Source organism: Hakea prostrata, chromosome 8 (genome assembly GCF_041222555.1).
Source record: "Hakea prostrata isolate BN-2017 chromosome 8, UWA_Hpros_2, whole genome shotgun sequence".
In the NCBI taxonomy this organism is placed as follows: Eukaryota; Viridiplantae; Streptophyta; class Magnoliopsida; order Proteales; family Proteaceae; genus Hakea; species Hakea prostrata.
In genome coordinates, this window is record NC_142607.1 from 11315442 (window position 1) to 11336737 (window position 21296).

The 21296-nt window shown below is 39.2% G+C and overlaps 2 protein-coding genes across 2 annotated transcripts; one reads left to right on the forward strand and one right to left on the reverse strand.

Annotated features, from left to right (window-relative positions):
* The first annotated feature begins 4427 nt into the window (after positions 1 to 4427).
* Positions 4428 to 10530, forward strand: LOC149006877 (ABC transporter B family member 15-like). The gene is made up of 6 exons (XM_089164988.1): positions 4428 to 4856; positions 4941 to 4995; positions 5068 to 5246; positions 5342 to 5799; positions 5883 to 7299; positions 9146 to 10530. The coding sequence occupies exons 1-6, from the start codon at positions 4617 to 4619 to the stop codon at positions 10526 to 10528; spliced, it is 3732 nt and encodes a 1243-aa protein (XP_089021114.1). The 5' UTR covers positions 4428 to 4616; the 3' UTR covers positions 10529 to 10530.
* A 115-nt stretch (positions 10531 to 10645) lies between these two features.
* Positions 10646 to 18646, reverse strand: LOC149006878 (Nucleotide excision repair, TFIIH, subunit TTDA). The gene is made up of 4 exons (XM_089164989.1): positions 18139 to 18646; positions 17979 to 18054; positions 11607 to 11675; positions 10646 to 11103 (listed from the first exon to the last, which is right to left on the reverse strand). Exons 3-4 carry the CDS (start codon positions 11639 to 11641, stop codon positions 10926 to 10928), a joined length of 213 nt encoding a protein of 70 aa, XP_089021115.1. The 5' UTR covers positions 11642 to 11675; positions 17979 to 18054; positions 18139 to 18646; the 3' UTR covers positions 10646 to 10925.
* Between the last annotated feature and the right edge of the window lie 2650 nt (positions 18647 to 21296).

The following is a 21296-nucleotide window of genomic DNA, read 5'->3' on the forward strand; positions in this document are numbered from 1 at the left end:
ATCAGTACTTCCCCTCCGCCCCATCCACAAATGTTAAATCATGGCTCCACCCCTATGTAACATATGTTTCTTTTTATTATATTTGTGTTTTTCTTAGTCTTCACTCTTACGATATAATTGTGCATTTGAATTTAACCTAATGACTAACAAACTGGCAGTAACGACCCTAAGTAGTTGCAGAGCCTTGAAATGAACAAAATGAACTGGAATTACTATGAGTGAACGAAGGTGAGGTGTATATAGATTATCCTGATCAAGGAGAGTTGTTGGATCGTGGTGGCCTGCTTATTCTTGGTCGTCCGATCAAGTTGTTTCTTAGTGTTGGAGTGAAAAATATGGTCTTAGCTCCATTGTTCGCTCTTGATCTAGACCATGCTCCTGAGACCAAAACAAAGTGAAAGTTGGCCGTATCTGAGGAAGGAATCCACCTCCGACGATCAAGTTAGTCAAAGCCAGCAAATCAAAGACTCCATTGAAGAGTGAAAGCCCAAAGAGATGAGGAAGATCATGCTCATTGTTAGGTTTTTTTTATTAAAATTTATATTATCTATATATTAAGTTTCAAAATTAGTTTTTGCATTTATTTTATTTAATTGTTTTGTTTGTGTGTGGGACCCTTGAGGTAAGGGTGGTAATGAGGCACCATGAGTTAAAGAGGCCCTTAATGACTTTGGTTATGAGGCTCTTCATGACATTGGTCATGGGTCTTAAAAGTCTTGGTCATGGTGATGAGGTGGGCTAACTTGAATGGTGGAATTACTCAAATTCTAACTCTTGACCTTTATTTCTCATTTCAACTTCATGACCATTCATGGCCATTACCATGAGTGGGGGTTAAGGTCTTTGAATGAGTTAAAGCCTATTCATTCCAAAGAAGTGAATATGAGAGTTACTTCTCCAAGTAGTGGGGAGGTTAGGTCAAGGGGGTTTATTCACGTTAGTGGAGGAAGGACAAACCATTGATTCTCCATTAGTGGAGAATTGATTCTCCCCTTGTGAGGAGGTGTGGTTTGGGCCTATATAAACCCAACCATTCCTTGCATATTGTGTGCTATTGTGACACTCCTCACTCACATTATTTATTTTACAAAGTTCATTTATTTCTTGAGTTGTCTAAGTGTTGTGCTCTAGCTTTTGGCTCTTTGTAGGGACTAGAAGAACTACCTCATCTTCTAGTTGGAGGTTGCTTTATCTTAGAGGTGGTGGTGCGAAGAACCCTGGAGTAGGGTGCCTCAATTACCTAAAGACACATCAAGGTGTGACTCAACCCATCGATCGGTGGTTCGTTCGATTGCTACTTCAAGCTCTTCAGATTTGCTAAAGATCTTCATCTCTCAATTGTATTGCAATTTCACTTTTGTATGTTTGAAGAATTTGTAATACAATTACCCCAACACTCTTCAAGGGTTAGAAAGCAAACGAGTGATGGTTGGAGTGTTCACAGCTTACCCCATTCAAGCATGGTGATCAGTTTATATATTCGATCCATACCTAAGAGATGGTGGATGTTTCACAGCCCTTAGATGCTTATTTGATGAGATTGAAGGTGGAGATGGCTTCATGCATCTATGACGGTTGACATGCCAGATGATTTGACCGCCTGTCCGCTGTGCCGTCCTATCATGGGATGGACCATTAGTGCCTACTACGCCCGCGCCTTGCAGCCGTCTAGACAAAGAGGCTGACAGCGCTAGGCTTGAGGAAAACCCTAAATTTGGACAGAAGCTTCCATATCCGCTGCGAATATGAGGAATCCTCCGTACCCACGGAGCGTGGGAAAAGACAATCGTGGGGTCCTTCATCCTTGTAGAGAAGTCTTCCGTGAGTACAAGTACTGCGTCATCCTTGGTTTAACTCTTTCCATGGGTCCTCTCGCTAAGTGTTATATTCCGAAAAGTCTTTAATATACGGCTCTTAGTTTAGCATGTGAATCTTTGACCTTACTCCACGTGGCTACCCCTGGCCCATATGATTTTGGTGGATAACACCTAGTAAAAGCTCTAAATTTGTGTCGTATCCATACACAAGAAGTCAAGTGTTTCTTGTCATGCATAGATTACTTGCGTCCCTCATATGTCTTCGTGCAACCAAAGCTCCCTATTTGAGTACAGTTGTGCCAGCCTTATAGGGTTGAACACTTGAACCCCTTGATTCTCTGTACCTTAATTCTATTGGTCAGTTTAATTCATTCCGGTCTAGCCGGTTGATCAAACCGGGCACAACAATAACATTTAAATCAATGGCATAATAATCATACCTCAAACCATAGATAATCTTAATCACCATGTAGCTGGCTTCTATTCTCCCAACGGTAGTATTTTGCTAAGCACCCTTCGCCACTTGCTTTTCTTGTGTTAATATATAAAATCCTTGATGGTTTCAACTTTCACGTTCACTAAAATACTATTTTGCTTAAAGCAAAAAGAGAAAGACGGGCTGAGCCAAATCCGAATTAAGACGAACCCGTCAAATTGCGACCACAGAAAGTAGCGTGTAATTTCATCTCTCGAGGAGTTCAAGCTTTAACGCCCAAGTAAATTTCGTCTCAGGAAGAATTCAAGCCTTGACACCCAAGTAAGGGTTGGCCAGTAAGGGTGTGAATCGGTACTCAACTTTGAATATCGAAAATTGAAACTGTATCATACAGAATTAATATAGTATGGTATGGTTTCCGTATTTGCAAAAACAATATGATAAGGTTTCGATATGAAATCAATATGAAAAAACAGTTTAAACACGGTATATAGTACGGTATAATTTTGGGTGCCAAAAAACCCATTCCACCTTTATGGTTTATTAAGATCCTATACTTAAAAGAAAGTCCTTATTATCCAAAGTGACAATATATGTGTTTATATACGATTGTAGGATCATGAAAGATAATTGAATGCTTTTTACTTGTATAATCAAATATCTAATAAAAAAGAGCATAATTCAGAATAAGATTTTTAATAAGTCATTGAAGAAACGATCTTCAATACATCAACTTGTAGGTGGAACTGTGGGAGTGGAAGAGTAGTTTCACAATAGATTTGGAGAATTGGAATTTAAATACCGAAAAACCTCTTGTAGCGTGTACTTTAAACGTCAAGAGACTAATCAACTTACTTGGTTTGAAATACCAAACAAATAATATTTAGGGTAAATATCACTTATCACCCCTCTTAACTAGACAAATAGCACTTACACCCATTCTTACTCGAATAATATCACTTACCTCCCCCCTTACCTAGCAAATATATCAAACACCTCCCATCTATTAACTTTCTTAGTTAAATTTAACTTTTACTGTTAAATATTTTTCTAAAACCCCAAAATACCCATTGGCTAAAAACATTTTTTTAATTTAAACCCTAAATTACCTTAATCACCCTAGTACATAAAATACTAAATTATCCTCAATTAAATAGTTATTAAAATCCAAAATATCACACTTAAAACCCAAATTATCTTTAATTATTGAAACCCCACAATACTATTTTTTTCTAATTTTATCAAACAACTAAAAAAACACGAACAGCTTGATATCAAAATGCAATTTCAATATTAAATTATTAAAAGCAAATATATTGGGCTTTTAATAATTAAAGACAATTTGAATTTTAACTAGAGTGTCTTGGTTTTTAACCATTATTTTAATTAAGGGTAATTTAGTATTTTATATGTTAGGGTGATTAACATAATTTAAATTTTAAACAAAAAAATTATTTTTAGCCAATGATAGTTTGGAAATTTACAAAAATATTTAACCATAAAAGTTAAATTTAATAGAGAAAGTTAACGAGGGGGAGGTGTTTGATAATATTTGCTAGGTAAGAATGGAAGTAAGTGATATTATCCAAGTAAGAGAGGTGTAACCGTGTAAGTGCTATTTGTCCAGCTAAGAAGGGGAGGTAAATGATATTTATCCTAATATTTAATATAGACTTTAAACGCTAGATGATTCTCTCACATAGTAAAAGGCAACAACCAACTCGGATGCGCATCAAGTCAAAATTCTGATCGCATCGCCCAAAGTGCATGGCTTGATGGTCCTGTACATTTATTGCGTACAACCCAAGCAAAATTGTTTCGAGACATATCGGGTATGGGGCAGTGTAGTGCCGTTTTAGTACAGTTAAATTGGCAGCCTTACGTGCAAGTACTACGATTCTGTTACAAAAGAGAGATGCAGAGAGCATGAGCGTCATTGGTGACGATTAGAAGAACGTAGAGATTGTCACTAGTGACGTTTTATATCTATTGGTGACGACTCCAGGGGATTAATGTATGAAATGTCAAACCTTGTATGTTATCACATGTTGATTAGCACTTGAAGGGTAAATCCACCTAATTATCTCTTATTACTCCGAAAGTAAGTTGTTCTAAAACCTTCAGGCTTCAAGATCTGACCAGTAAATGGTCCAAATTGCCCAATCCAAATACGGCTAGCAACAGAGTCTCTTCACTCATGGAACTTCTGAAAATTTCAAAAAGGAGTAAAGAATCAGTATAAATAGAGAGGGTTGTGGTCCTAACTCTTCCCATGATCCAAGTACCCAAGTTCTTGTTTATGTTCTTGGGAGTCTAGCTTGTAATACCCAGTATTGTTTTTGTTGTTTCCTGAAGAGAGGGAAATGGATGAAAGAAAAAGAGTTGGTGTGAAGAAGAAACACAGCGTTTCTTTCTCATCTATGACTGCTATTTTCATGCATGCAGATCGTATAGATATGCTGTTGATGTTTCTGGGGTTTGTTGGTGCTGTTGGTGATGGATTCATGACTCCCCTCATGTTGTTCATCACTAGCAGAATCATGAACAACTTTGGTACTTCCGGAACCACCGATTCTAGTGTTTTCGTTCATAATGTCAACCAGGTAACCTGAACTACACAGCAAAGAAAAAAACTTTTTCCTAATTTTCTCTGCTTTTACTAAATATGTTCTGTTTTTGGATCACAGAATGCGGTTAACCTGCTGTACTTGTCATGTGGATCCTTCTTTCTTTCCTTCTTAGGTAAGTATTTGTTCTTGAGAATCTAGTTCAGGTAAAGTTCTGAACTCGGTTTAACGGATTTCGATCTTGCAGAGGGTTACTGCTGGACAAGAACAGGGGAAAGACAAGCAGCAAGGATGAGAGCCACATATCTAAAAGCTGTGCTGAGACAAGAAGTGGGTTACTTTGATCTGCAGGTATCAAGCACAGCAGAAGTGATTACAAGCGTCTCAAGTGATAGTCTTGTTATCCAAGACGTTATTGGTGAAAAGGTCCACTTTTTTCTTTTCCTCTCCTCTTCTCTTTTTCATGATTCTTATCTCTGCTAGAATTAAGAAAACTGAAAGGAAATGCAAATCATTTGCAGCTGCCGAACTTCTTGATGAACTCATCAATGTTCTTAGGGAGCTATGTGGTAGCATTTCTGCTCCTATGGAGGCTGGCCATCGTGGGTTTCCCTTTCGTAGTACTTCTACTCATCCCTGGAATGATATATGGGAGGACATTAATGGGAATAGCAAAGAAAACCAGAGAAGAATACAATAAAGCTGGAACAATCGCTGAACAGGCCATCTCATCTATCAGAACTGTTTATTCGTTCGTTGCAGAAAGTAAAACCATGGAAGAATTCTCTGCAGCACTTCAAGGGTCTGTTAAGTTAGGACTGAAACAGGGCTTGGCCAAGGGCTTAGCAATTGGCAGTAATGGCGTTGTCTTTGGCATCTGGGCTTTCATGTCTTGGTATGGAAGCAGATTAGTCATGTATCATGGTGGGAAAGGAGGAACTGTTTTCGCAGTAGGAGCTTCTTTAGCTGTTGGTGGCCTGTAAGTCTCTGATTCTCTCTCTGTCTCTTAACTTCTATATATCTCTGAAGTCTGAACTGAACTTCACATGTTTCTTGAAACAGAGCATTGGGTTCTGGTTTGTCAAACGTGAGATACTTCTCTGAAGCTGCTTCAGCTGGAGAACGTATAATGGAGGTCATCAAAAGGGTACCCAAAATTGATTCAGGAAACTTGGAAGGTGAAATTCTAGAGAACGTTTCAGGTGATGTTGAATTCAAGAATGTCGAATTTTCTTACCCATCAAGACCTGATAACGTAATCCTTCCAGATTTCAACCTAAAAGTTCCTGCTGGAAAAACTGTAGCTTTAGTTGGAGGAAGTGGGTCAGGAAAATCTACTGTTATAGCTTTGTTAGAAAGATTCTATGATCCACTTAATGGAGAAATTCTATTAGATGGAGTTGCCATTGATAAGCTTCAGCTCAAATGGCTAAGATCCCAGATGGGTTTAGTAAGCCAAGAACCAGCTCTGTTTGCAACTTCCATCAAAGAAAACATTATTTTTGGCAAAGAAGATGCCACCATGGATGAAGTTGTAGCAGCTGCAAAAGCTGCTAATGCTCATAATTTCATATCTCAATTGCCTCAAGGATATGAAACCCAGGTGGGTGAGAGAGGAGTTCAGATGTCAGGAGGTCAGAAACAGAGGATAGCAATAGCGAGAGCCATAATCAAATCACCTAAAATCCTTCTCCTAGACGAGGCAACAAGCGCGTTGGACTCGGAATCGGAACGAATCGTTCAAGAAGCATTGGATAAAGCGGCGATTGGACGAACCACAATCGTGATCGCCCACCGACTCTCCACAATCCGCAACGCTGACGTGATCGCTGTGGTGCAAAACGGACAGGTAATGGAGACCGGGTCACATGACGAGTTGATCCAAGATGAAAACGGGTTATACTCGTCACTCGTCCGATTCCAACAGATAGAGAAGCAGAGAGAAGAACCCAGTAACATGTTCACCACTGTCGAAAACGGCAACAGCAGCAGTAGGAGAAGCTCCATTATAATGAGTAGGTCGAGCTCTGCAAGGTCAGAGAACAGAGCAGAAGGTGATTCAGTGTTCACTGAACAGAAAAGCTTACCTGTACCATCATTTCGAAGGCTGTTGATGTTGAATCTTCCTGAGTGGAAACAAGCAATCTTTGGATGTGTAGCTGCGATCTTTTTTGGAGCAGTTCAACCAGTTTATGCATTTGTGATGGGAAGCATGATATCAGTTTATTTCTTGACTGATCATAGTGATATAAAGAAGCAGACGATGACCTATTCATTGTTCTTCGCATCACTGGCTGTGTTCTCTCTGGTGATTAATATTATTCAACATTACAACTTTGCTGCCATGGGTGAGTATTTGACAAAGAGGGTGAGAGAGAGAATGTTGTCTAAGATACTCACCTTTGAAGTTGGATGGTTCGATCAAGATGATAACTCTACTGGTGCAGTTTGTTCCAGGCTTGCCAAGGATGCCAATGTGGTATGTTTTCTCTCTGCATTGCTCACCCATTTAAATTATTATCATGCTTATTAGTTCTTGACATCAGAATGATCATAGCTTCAAAAAATTTTGTCTTTAGATTCCTTTAGAAATAATTTTTTCTCTTAGAACTTTTACCAGTCATTAGTATTATGTAATCAGGACAGTACGTAAAACGATAAGCTACAAAACTGGTATCGATTGCCAGTTCAAATCCTTTATCCTAACGGATAAAGATCGGTGACTCCCTCACATTTCTTTACCACACATTATGAGGGAGGTCCACTTTTGATTTTTTTTTTTTCTTTTTAATTAAAATTCAGAGGTAGACCTTTATCCTGACAAGTAAAGAATTCGAATTCATAAATCACTTGATACGGGCAATCTAATACTAATAATTAGAAAAGTTAGCATTCAATGATCATACATAAAGAAGGTACGAAAAGTAAACTCTACTTACTTGTACACAATGTCTAAATAACATATAGATGACATATCATTTCAAACACGACATAAAATCAAGTTTGAGACTGCTTCGTATACCACCAAAGATCAACATGTGGCCAAGGTGCCACTTCAAACGTGAAAATGGATGTACACCATTGACGTAAAAATAGCAACACCTTGGCCATGTGTCGACCTTTAAGATTTGTTAAATGATATCGAGCTTGTGATTGCTATAAAGGTGTTGAATCCCACATAAGATGAAGCCCACAAGAAAATTGACATAAGTATTTAAAAACCTCATAAGATGATCTAATCCTCTCAATTTTTTATTGTATAATCCATTATGATTATATAATGTTATAGCATCTCTTTGTTTAAGTTATTTGAAGTAACTCTTACATAGATCATGTGTCACATAATAATTATGTATTCTCTAAAGTCAGCACAACCAATAGATATCCACCCTCTTTAGTGCAAATAAATATAAAATGGTTTCTACCATACATCTTATTTCAGTTTTTTTTCTTTCTATAAAATTTATAGTTTAGATGATTTTTATAGCTAAAGTATGGATTCCTTAACTGTAGCAATGGATCCATGATGGGTAGAACATGAAGACATCTGTGGATTTTTCTTTTTCTTTTTTTAGTTGTTACTTTATCACATATTCTTCTTCAGCAAGACTTGGCGTAAGGGAAACAAAAATCTATTCTTTATTATCTTCTTTTCTTTGAAAAGTTAATTGTTTGATTAGAAAGTTCTTCAAACAAGCATCATTGAACACTTTCTGCAATAAAATGGTTTAGTGCGCCGTTTGACAAACCTTTTTCCCCTAAAAAGAACGGCTATCAAGGAAATTAAGGTAATCCAATCATGTAACTATTCCATGGTGGATGTGGAAGGTGATACAAGACAAATAGGCTTCACAAAGCTTGCGAAGCTCGATTCGTTAGAGTTTAAATTGTCTATCAAGTTAGAGGTTTGTGCTCTCCTCGTATCTCTTCACTACAGCATAGGAGAAGATTCACGGAATCCACTGGGAGTCTTGTTTTTGATTCATTTTTTCTAAACTCAAAAATTAACCCTCCTGACATATGATAGAAAAGTGTGAAGAAAACACAGATCTTTACCTTCAATCTAGACTCTCTTCGTCATGCGTGAGGTTTTGCTGAATAAGGCCATTGCTTTCATCCATGAAACCTTTAGTAGAAGGCTGATGTCATCCGTGACTTGGGCTCTATTAACATAATGCGATAGATAAGATTTCCAAATGAGTTTCTTATATCATCATTAGAATCCTAGTTAATCGCTTTCAAGTGAGTAATCAAATATTTGTATAGCTTTCAGTCAATTAGCAATAAAGCTTCGTTTAAATATAATAACAGAAAGCTGCTTTCAGGTGAGATCACTGGTGGGAGATAGAATGGCTCTTCTGGTGCAAACACTCTCAGCTGTGACCATTGCTTGCACGATGGGTTTGGTTATAGCATGGAGACTTGCAATTGTGATGATCGCTGTGCAACCCATTATCATCATTTGCTTCTACACCCGGCGGGTGTTGCTCAAGAGCATGTCTAGCAAAGCCATCAAAGCACAAGATGAGAGTAGCAAGCTTGCCGCCGAAGCCGTCTCCAATCTCCGCACTGTCACCGCCTTCTCCTCGCAGGGACGGATCCTCGCCATGCTCGAGCGAGCTCAAGAAATCCCAAGAAGTGAAGGCATTCGCCAATCCTGGTTTGCTGGTATTGGTTTGGCTTTTTCGAATTCTCTCATGACATGTACTTGGGCTCTTGATTTCTGGTATGGTGGGCAGCTTGTTTCCCGTGGCCATATTACCTCCAAGGCCTTATTCCAAACCTTCATGATACTAGTTAGCACTGGTCGTGTCATAGCTGATGCTGGGGCCATGACCACCGATTTGGCAAAAGGTTCAGATGCGGTTGGGTCAGTTTTCTCGATACTTGATCGGTTCACCGGAATCGAACCTGATGACCCTGAAGGTTACAAGCCCCAGAAGTCATTAACAGGTCGCATTGACATTCAAAACATTGAGTTCGCCTACCCGGCGAGACCCGATGTCATCATCTTCAGGGGATTCTCCCTGAATATTGAGGCTGGAAAGTCGACAGCTCTAGTAGGCCAAAGTGGGTCAGGGAAATCAACCATCATTGGATTGATTGAGAGATTCTATGATCCACTGAAAGGAACGGTGAGGATTGACGGAAGAGACATTAAATCATACCATCTGAGGTCCTTGAGGAAGCACATAGCATTGGTGAGCCAAGAGCCAACACTATTTGCTGGGACAATTAGGGAGAACATTGTCTACGGCAGGGCTGGAGCTTCAGAGAAGGTAGACGAAGCAGAGGTAGTAGAAGCAGCAAAAGCAGCAAATGCACACGATTTCATAGCATCTTTGAAGGATGGGTATGAGACATGGTGTGGGGACAGAGGTGTGCAGTTATCAGGAGGACAGAAGCAAAGGATAGCAATAGCAAGGGCGATACTGAAGAACCCAGCAGTACTGCTGCTGGACGAGGCAACAAGCGCATTGGACAGCCAATCCGAGAACGTGGTTCAGGAAGCATTGGAGAGGCTGATGGTTGGAAGGACAAGCGTGGTAGTAGCACATCGCCTTAGCACTATTCAGAATTGCAACCTCATTGCAGTGTTGGAGAAGGGAAGAGTAGTGGAGAAAGGGACTCATTCGGCACTTCTGTCGAAGGGCGGAGCTTACCATTCCCTTGTCAACCTCCAACGCACACCGTCAACACCGAGTTGAGAGTTTACATGAGAAGGCAAAACTGTGATCATGGGCAGAGACCTAGACAAGGCAATGCCAGTCCCAGGAAATCCAACAGATGTGGTACCAGTGTCAATTGAATTAGAAGAAGCAACAAGCAATCCATGAGACAGGAATGGTAAAAAACGCTTGTCTAGTCCAAACCAGTAACGACTTTAAACTAAACTTGCATGTTCAAACTAATTGAGCTTAGCAGAATAACGATTAATAGAACAAAGCATATTTCTTCCCCAAGCATAATAAATTGAAAGTCGCATTATCTATAACTGGACCAGTTACAAAGACCATATATGCGTCAAGTACCTTGTATGGCACCACACGTATGTTGCAAGTGGATTAGAAAGAGACTCGAAAAATGGCAGGCAAGGATCAGGAATCAAGAAGGCTTCTCGTAAGAATTCTGATCTCTGAAATCCACAATGGCAGATCGAATCATTTCAGCCACCTGGGGTTGCACAAACAAGTGTGTGCTATCAAGGATGTGTATTATAAATTTCTGCGAAGCCGGAAGTGAGTTGTTCATATTAATGATGAACTGTGCCATGGGTATGTCACTGGAAGAAATAGAAAACATTAAACCGTAAGTAGCAAATGAGTGACAAAACACAGTAAAACGAAATGTATAATGCTTAGACAGGATAAAATGAACCACAAAATTTTTGACAACCCAATACAATCAACTATCAATGGTTAGACAGTCCACAGGATGCCAATAGCACACAAACGCTAATGGCTTAAAAAAAAACAGCAGCTACCTTGATGGTTAGGATCCCCAGCACCATTTGACTGGTGGGAAAAAAATTGCTAGCTTGATCCCAGATTCAAAGTTCAAACTAAACACCCCCGGCCCACAATGAGCACCCAGGTTGATAAGCAAAACTACTGCCCAGGGTCTAAGGAGGTTTGGCAACACAGGCCCCATCATTGATGTTAAAAGAAGTGAGACCATGTTATAAATCAACAGAATGGGGACTGAGGTTACTGACAAACTCAATAAAAAAGAATAAAGAGAACCAAATGATCACAAGAAAAGAGGTTCAATGCCAAAATTATCTACCATGTGATAAACAGCCCCTTGGTAGCATTGACCATCGTGTGCAGGCAATCTGAGTGTAAGCAATTTGAACTGCATCAGGAACCAAAACAACAAATGAGAACTGTGTACCCTTCAAAAGTTCTAATATTAATCAGCAGTAACACTGATAAAACCAGAGCATTGTATGGGACCTAAACAATGGTGTAGCCCATATATATATATATATATTGTATAAAATTCAATTCATGCCCATCAGTGCAACAGTCTTAAGCAAATTACAGTTCCAAGACCAACCACTCAACTGTAAAATAATCTCATTGAAATTAATTCTATAAATGACCCCACGACAAAATATAAGCCTGCAACAGTGAGGATTCAGAGGAATCATACAAGACAAAATTCAAAAGACTGGCTGCTATGTCACTATAGATATAATACTGTCTCAAGGTATCTAATTAGTACAATGAAATCCAAAAGATTGACTAATGATGTCATCATATAGACAGGATAGAATCATAGAATACATCAACAAACTCAACCTTGTCCCAGCTAAGTAGGCTGGCTATATGGATCCTTGCCCTCAAATGTGATATATGCTGGAATACAACAGTCCAAAAATGTAGAAAATTCATATGAGATCATCTACAATATTGCAATAAACAAATTTTCAACCCTACTCCCAACCCAGCAACAAACATTGTATTACAAGTAAACACAAATGAGCTTGCCTGCAGACAGAAAAATCATACACCACATTATAAGCAGTCCCATGGTTGATAACCTTCATAGTCTACCACCCTTAAGATGAACCATTTGGCATTGTTGAGTATGGCTCATGCTTCACATTGTGTTGCCGACGGACATGGGGGTGTGGGGGCAGCGCTCCCATAGCCTGTAGAGGGTTCATGTTTCTATGGGTCTCAGAATTTCTTTACAGTTTGTGCTTGGGCCCATGAATAGCTGTGGCTTAGGGTTTCTAAGCACATATATATATATTCTCTTGTAACAGAACATTGTAAGTTGTTGTTTTCGAGAAGAATATAGTGAAAAACCTAATGCTAGACATAGCCTCACATTGAGGTGAACTAGGGTAAAATCCATGTCTCCTTTTTTGTTTTCTATTCAATTGTGTGTGATTGATCGCTCTAATCCTAACAGGCATCACCACCATCAATCTAACACAAGTACTACCACAACCCAACTAAATAACAATAGATCAGAATGAAACAAGTCAACACTTATGGGACTTCCTGCAAAGTGCAAACCATTATGAGGTTGCAGCAATCCTTAAACCAACAATATACAAAAATATGCCACCTCCACTACTAGACTTGGTGTGCCTTTTCAACCCCATTGTGCACTAGAGGTTTCAAGTAGAATCTGTTGTTACTGCCGGAAGGTCAACTAAAACAAACCCCACTAGGAGCAAAGCGTGCCGTTGGCAATGGTTCTACTACAGTACCACAAATTCGCAAGCTGATCCTAACTAATCATTGTTGTTCATTGTATTCCGGAGGAACTACTTCGTTAGGATTGGGGTTTGCCACGATTCTTCCTGAATAGCCTGGATTCTCCCATTGAGAGTCACTTTTTCAAGGATACATGGAAAAATGCCCTAGGGTCATCCAGGGTTCTAACACCTCTTCATCTTTTATATTCCATTCTACAATCTGGTTGTCCAACAAGTGCCATAAAATATTCCATTATTATGTCATTGAAAGTCATCTTTTTGCATCCTTGACATTGCCATGAAATTTATACATAAGAAAGTTACCTTATTGCTGCTAAGAATAAAATTGGGAAGTTAAAAGCATGGAGTTTCTTAGAAATGCAATAATGCTTTAAAATGCCAAAGATAACCCATTGAGAAGCTAGTACTTTGTACTCTGCATGAAGGAAATTTTGCAACATAATTCTTCACTAAGGTCAGACCTAACTAACCCAAAAGAATGATGGATGGGGAGAGACAGGGATGGACAGACACCCAGACTCAGCAAGTGTAAGATCAATGGATCTAGAGAAAGCATAGAAAATAAAGCAATTAGGAAAAGTTATTCAGTAGATGGCAAATGAGTTTGTTCCATCTTATAAAGAGGAAAAAACATTTAAAGAATATTTTCTGATCAACAAGTAATCTATTCCATATGAAAAGGCAAAAGTTGGTGCCCTTGTAGGCTTGTAGCTGTTATATTTCTGGCATGAGTCGCATGACTATAGTTCTATTGAAGCAGAAGCAGGGTTCAACTATAGGAAGGTTAACTTTTCAGAGTGCCAATAATGTAGGGGGAAGTACGGAATAACCCAACCCAGATATCATCCACAGTAATGTCTAACAGTCCCAATAATACAGGCCAACAATCAGCAGCTCAGGGCTGCTGTAAGCCTATAGCAAATATGACTCCAAGCCCGCCAGCAGCACAAAAAACTGGGTCGACTGGAATTCTCTAGATGAAGTAATCCTCTCAATATGGTTAAGATAGGAAGAAAGTCTGCAAGACAGCCACTTGAGGTGGCAGCAGGAACTTGAGGAATCCAGGAAACCGCAGGTGCTAATATAGGGTCATGAACAAACTGCAACAGGTGATGTGAACACAAAGAGGAGGTCCACCAGAAGCCACAAGGGGGCTTAGTCCTCCCTGGTCTATGCACACCCCTCTAGGGGTAAATTTGTTTTTTCTGATTTTTCCCCCCTCTATTTTGGTTGTTAGTTTCAGATTAGGAATCTAATCTGATTTTAGAGTCCCAACTAAAGTGTTTTAATTAGTTGGATAAGTTTTTTATCTACATAGGATTAGTTGGACAAGGTTCCTACTTGGTTAAGGAACCTAAGTTAAGGTCAATTAGGAATAGAGTTTGATCATGTTTAAAAGTTGTAAAAGGCTATAAATTCTCAAGCCTGCCAGAGAAGATTTCAGTTTTAAATGAATAAAGATATCTGAGAATTTACAGCCAAGGAGGTTTTGGTTCCTTTGAAGGGGACCCTGTGGTTGTCTATTGCATTCTAATTTTGCAAAGTTCAGTTCTAAAATAAAGTATTCAAGCATCGATTTCAGCAACGGATCTCCACTTCCAAATGCAGAATTTCAGATCAAGAGTTTTTCAGGTAAGTTCAGCTCTCCTGCCCCATTGCAGACCCCCCCCCTTCTTCTTCCCCTGTTCCGTGCACCCAAGGAATCCCATTCTCAGGCCTTCGCAGCCTCTCTAAATCCCTTTCCCCTCCCTGTTCAGATCTGGAATCCCTCCCCCAACCACTTACGACTCCTGGAATCAATTCCCCACCTCCCCAGCCCCACGATGCCTCGAAACCCCTCCCCCTCTCTCTCGGTACTCTGTTCCTGGCGGAAAAACAGAAAAAGAGAAGTGCAGGAAAAAAAACAAGAGAAAAAAACAGGGAAGATTGATAAGAAGAATCAAAAGAAAAAAGACAAGAAAAGAGAATTCTAGAGAAGTTCCAGATCCTTTCCTAAATTCTGATTCAACCCTTCAACTATTCCTTCTCATCCATGGGAATTCTGAAACTTTCCCATACTCCCCTAGATCCTTTGGATCAAATTCCGACCCTCTTGGATGATACCATAGCTTACCAAAATTACCCAATTCAGACCCAAAACCTTGGATTTACCCAAAATAGGAATTTCTGAAATTTCATGGATCCCTTCTTCCTTGGTTTACACCAACAGGTCTCAAATCAGCACGTCCTGGTGATCAAGTGGAAGTCTTGGACAGCGGTTAGATCCCCAAATTAGCAGCTCCATAGGATCTCAAGTTGCAGAGAAAGGTCTTCATTAATTAGTTGCAGGTTTGAAACTCAAAATAGAAACACAAGGGAATTGAGAAAATGGAGATCTGGTGGTTCAAGGAATAGGAGGATAGAATGGGTTGACTCTCTTAGTCTTCCCTGGGCACTGCATCTCAAGGCATTGCACTGAGCAAAGCAAAATATCATTACAACAACAATTAACTCAGCCTATCCCAACTTAATGGGGTCAGCTGCGTGGGTTCAAGCGAAACAAAGCAGGAAAAATTGATGTATAAAGGGAGATGAAAGGGGAAAAGAAGGATGGAAGATGAGATAAGAAATACAAAAAATTAAAACCAATAAAATGTAAGATGTAAGTACGAGGAACGAGGTACAGCCCGGTAAGGAGAATCTCAAATGGGGTCTGCTCCATTGATCCTTGCCCTCCCATAGGCTCTATCCAAGGTAATACTCGATACAAAACCATGGAAAACATCATTGATCTTCATTAAATCCTGTGTGCAGACTTACAATATATTACATTATACAGGACGAACTTCCCTAAAATAAACAAATCCCAGCAGTGGGGATTAATATTTTATTTCCAAGCAATCAGATAATTTGCAACTTAGAACTAATATATAAGGCAACAACAGACTGAAATGGATACATAATAAATGCACCACAACAATCAGGTGAGCATTTTCCCAAATCACAACTAAACAGGGTCTGCTGAGTGCTGAACTAAAACAAAACAGAAACTACTAGATGAAAGTTAGGCCTACCTTCCAAAACTATAATTAGAAGCCAACAAAAAATAAAGAGTAGATGATATACAGGATTATTTGTTCTCCACACAATATGGGCATGAACCCCACAAGATCTTCTAGAAACATTCCATACAAGGCAATATGGGCTATGACATTGTTCACATGAAAAATACCATTAACAGTGTTCTAGATCTTCACTTCAAACTCCACCAGCTGTCAAGGGGCCCACCCAATATCACTCCTTCAGCTACCAGCTTGGTATGGATGAAATAGGACCAAATGAAGGCTGCCTGATAGCCTAAATTTATGGGCCAATCATGAACCAAGTTTTGAAGCCCCAATCAAGATCTAGTACTACACCAGCAAGGCATGTGTACAAGCAAGCAGGCAGTAATGAAGGCTATTAATAAGACATTTTGTTTGCCACCTAGCGTGGACATTCAACGGAGGCTTGTTTATGCCCCTACGGAGAAGTGATTTCATTCAGATTGACGGAATTAGAAGAATGGGGGGCAGACCTAAGATAACCTTAAGAGAAGCAGTGAGAAAGGATATGCACAGCTTAGGCCTTGTGTCTAGCATGGTCTCTAACAGGGCTGACTAGGAGGCAAGAATCCATGTAGCTAACCCCAATTAGTAGGGACAAGGCTTGCTGTTGTTGTTGATACATATATAGACATCAGTGAAGAAAATCTGGTCTATACAGCTTGACTGCTAGGTGAGAGTGCTCAATGATCAGCTAGCCAGCTATCACTTGGTTATTGAGTTTCCTTTCACAGCTTTTCATTTAAATATTGGACTTGGGAGGATCCTTTAAGTTATCATTGATAACCACCTACAGATTCAAGCTGTGGAACAACTAGAATTCAATGGGGCTGTAATCACACAAGCATGGGATGGAGACAGAGGATCTGAATTCATCTATTTATAATCATTCAATATTTTTCTTCCAACAACAAGTATAACCTTATTGCAGCTAAATGGGGTCAGTTATATGGACACAAGCTTCTTCTCTTCTTTTTTTCCCCTCTGACCACATGATATCTGACCTTAACATCTTCCAAGTTTGTACTTTGTCATGTGTTAAAGCAATCTTTCTATGTTAATAGCTGCTTGGACTTCCTCATCCCACCACCACTTCTCCCTAGGAGCCAAAATTATACCCTTTGAAATCCCTAGGACTTCACGATCAACCTTCTTAATACAAATTGCCATCTCAATCCACACCTCGTTGGTATTTCCCTCTCCAACCTTCCTTGGTGAAACATTTTATTGGTAAGTGATTCAAGATCTCCATGTAGTCAACTCCATCACATATTGGTTGCAAACATGTTTTGCCTCCTTGCAATGCTTTGTAACGAGGTACTTATCCAAGACCACCAGTTTATATTGAGTAGTTAAGTTTTGTGGATATAAGCTCACCATCCTTACGTAGAACTCCCTCAGATACTACTCTAGTTAGGAAGAAGTCTATTTGGCTTGTGCATCACCCACTCTAGTAGGTATCTAAATGTTCTTCCCACCTTTTAAAAAAAGGTGTTTCCGATGCACATATCAGAGGTGGTACAAACTCCAAAATTGAGATCCTTTCTTCATTCCTTTCCCAACTCCAAATACTCTATGAAGGTTTTAATAGATAATGTGACCGTTCTAATGATATAATACAGGTTCTGGGTTCCATACTTGGAAGTTGGAACGTGAAAGACTAACCAGATAATCAGATATTAAGCAAGCTTTACAGGGTATCGACTGATTAAGAGACTGATTAAGTTCTAAAACATCATATCACAATTATACCAAATATTTAATCGTGAGAATAGCTTGATAAACATTTGCATCACAATTCACAAGTGGAATATAAGACTAAACTGGAAGAATGCATACCTGGAAATGACAATCAAACTGAAGAGTGTCGGTTTGAACTACCAATATTCTTGGATTTGGCCAATTCACAGTAACTCTGTTGGTTATTCGGCGAAAACAATAAGAACACTACGAACAAAAATGGACCAAAAGGGGAAAAACCGATTATTATTTCACTTACCTAGAAGGCTCGGCGTATCGAAATCGCACCACCAGGAGATGCTGAGGCGAAGAAGACAAAATCGATGGACTGGGCGACCAGAGATAGTGAAGATGAAGAACAAGTATCCCTTTCGTAAGAAGAGGGGATAGGGTTGAAGGAGGAAAAAGACGCTGAGTCTTAACGGTTAGAAGCTTGTTAGAGATAGAGACGAGGAAGAACAACGATCCCGGTTGAGATGGATTTTAAGATTTTTATCCGCTCCCGTTCTCTGACCCTCCAGTTTCCTCCTGTTTTCCATTAGATTTTTGACACGTGGTAAATTCGGATCCAACGGTGAAGACATTTCATTTTCAAATGAGGGCTTAAGGAAGTTCTTCTTCCGTTTCTCTGTCGTTCTTCCGTCTGAGCAACTCTTTAACGTCAGTTGCCATTGTCTCACAAATCCTTCAAGCAACTCTTTGAGTAATTCCACACTTAGAGAAACAACTTTATAAGGAGAGACGAGAGGCAGAGTACAGATCCCAAAAATCCCTAATTCCCTCTCTCTCTCTCAGAGACTCTCTCTTTCTCTCTCTGCGCTTTGTCATTCCGCTCGCTCCCACTTGCCTCCTTTCTCTTTCTTTTTCTTATCTCTCTCCATCCAGGTTTCTATGTTCCCAGGGAATGCAGAGAGATGGTGGGAGATTTGCGATACAAGTCTGAATTCGGACCAAGAGCCAGGAAGAACATCGGAGGCAGGACTTGCCACCGTAAACTTGTCGAAGACGGGTAGTAGCTAGATTCCTTTCTCTCTCAATTTCTCATTCTCAAACTGTAATTTAATTCCTCCCGCGACGCACGCGAATAAGGGCATCGATTCTCTCTTATGTTTCAAAGCTTTATCTTTAATTTCTGTTTGATAAGTAAAAGACTCTCCAATGGCGGACAAGAATGGAGCCTATGGCGGCAACTTCTTCTGTGCTTCACGGCAAGTACTTGCCGAGTGAGGTGTTCTTCTGGGACATAGTACCTTTGCCAAGGTTTACCTCGCTCGAAATATACAGAATGGAAAGTCCGTCGCCATGAAGATTGTTGGAAAAGAGAAGGTAATCAAAGTTGGTATGACGGAGCAAGTAACTGACGTTAACGAGTTGCTCAGACGGAAGAACGGCAGCAACTGAACAGAGAAACGGAAGAAGAACTTCTTTAAACCCTCATTTGAAAATGAAATGTCTTCACTGTTGGATCCGAATTTACCACGTGTCAAAAATCTAATGGAAAACATGAGGAAACTGGAGGGTCAGAGAACGGGAGCGGATAAAAATCCCGGTTGAGATCATCTCAGACTTAGTTTTTCTTGCTGACAAAATTCAAAATTGCCCTTAACTTAAAAAGACAAAATTTTCCATATTGAAAATATATTTGACTTATATAAATGTCTTATATCTCCTGTATATAATTTTGTACTGGCACCCAAAATGGAGGCCGGAGGCCTTAAAACACTGAAACCCTACTTTATGTTTAAAAAATACAGACCTCAAAATTGAATTTTCATTAGATATATTTGTTAAATTCATTACTAAAATAGTTAAATCACTATTTATTTTAAAAAATATACCTATAATAAACAGTATTTGAAAGATTTTCAATGACAAATTAGACAAATATATCAAACGAAAATTCAATTTTGGTGTCTCTATACTTTTTAAACATAAAGTGAGGCCCAACAAGAACTTAGGTTCGGTGAGGACAATAACCACTTGAACCCTTTTGGTCATCTCTTACTAGGGAAGCTACTTGGTCTCAAAAAAAAGGGTTATCACTATCTTTATTTTTCTTGCAAACTTGGAACTAACGAGAAAGATGAAAGAAAGGGAGAATTTGAAACTTAAATTGGGTTTGGGTTTTCATTGTATCTTGTAGTTTCATTTAGAGTTTTAATCTTAGCCTTTGGATTAGCATATGCTATGTGGTAGATTCTTAGACCTTAATGGGCCCTCCTTGTAAGATGTTATCCCTAAAGAGGAGCTGAACCCACAACTTGGGTGTGATCTTGTGGACTTTGAAAGGAAAATTACATGATTAGCTGCTTTTAGTTTTCATTTTACAAAAGTAACAATTCAATGTTTCACTTAACAAAACTAGCTAAAACTAACCAAAATGGTGATTTTTCATCCATTTAGACATTTTTATCCCCAAAAATGTCAAAATGGTGAAAAATCACTATTTTGGTTAGTTTTGTAAAATACAAATTCAATTTTAACTAGTTTTATTGAGTGAAACATTGAGGGTTTAAACCAGGGGTGGCTCCGGTTGGCAAAGCCCAACGCTTCAACATAGTAGGTCAGAGTTCGAATCCCCTCGGGACCAGCCCCACCTATATTAATTATATAAAAAGCACCTTGAGGATGTAATCGTAGTGCGCACAAATTAGCCCAGATGAACCTCATTAAAAAAAAAACATTGAGGGTTTACTTTTGTTAAAGGAAACCTAAAAATAGATAATCATGTAATTTTTCCGACTTTGATAGATGGGAGGGTAGTATCGTAATTTAAATATTCTCCTTCACATTAAAAAATTATGCATTGCAAATAATTTTTAATTTCCTCTCCTTTTTGTTTCCTTGTGATGTAGCTTTTTTATATATATATATATATATATATATATATATATATTTATATATATATATATATATATATATATATATATATTAGGGGACATACAGTGTACCATAGGGAGCATTGAACCCATAACATCTTTACTAAGAGGAATCAGTCAACGATTCCCTTCAACTGGACGCTAGGAAAACCCTAACATTTTCTCGTTTCTGAAGCTTTTGCCGCCGCATCGTCTTGAGGTGGACCTCCTCTTTCACAGTGTTTCTCCACTTCCTCCTTCACCTACTCTCTCTTCCCCTCCCAGCCGCCTCTCCCTCTCTCCGCCTCTCTGTTTTTCATATTTTTTTCCTTTTTTCCCCTGCTGCTCCACTTCCTCTCTCCGACTCTCCTTTCTCTGATTTTTCTGTTCTTTTCAACCCTTGATTCTGCCTTTTCCATCTCCCTTTCTTCGATTATTGGTTTCGTTTTTTTACTGGTTTCCATCCCTTACCTCCCTTATAATCTACCATCTCATCTCTTCTCAGGTTTTTTCGTTTTTCCTCTGGTTTTATCTATCGCCCATTTTTTATCATTTTTTG

Coding starts and splice junctions, on each gene's coding strand:
- LOC149006877 (XM_089164988.1), top strand. CDS start 4,617: ATGGATGAAAGAAAAAGAGTTGGTGTGAAGAAGAAACACAGCGTTTCT. Junction 4,996..5,067: donor CTTCTTTCTTTCCTTCTTAG/GTAAGTATTTGT, acceptor TCGATCTTGCAG/AGGGTTACTGCTGGACAAGA. Junction 7,300..9,145: donor TTGCCAAGGATGCCAATGTG/GTATGTTTTCTC, acceptor AGCTGCTTTCAG/GTGAGATCACTGGTGGGAGA.
- LOC149006878 (XM_089164989.1), bottom strand. CDS start 11,641: ATGGTCAATGCTACCAAGGGGCTGTTTATCACATG. Junction 11,104..11,606: donor AAGGGGCTGTTTATCACATG/GTAGATAATTTT, acceptor TATTTCTTCCAG/TGACATACCCATGGCACAGT.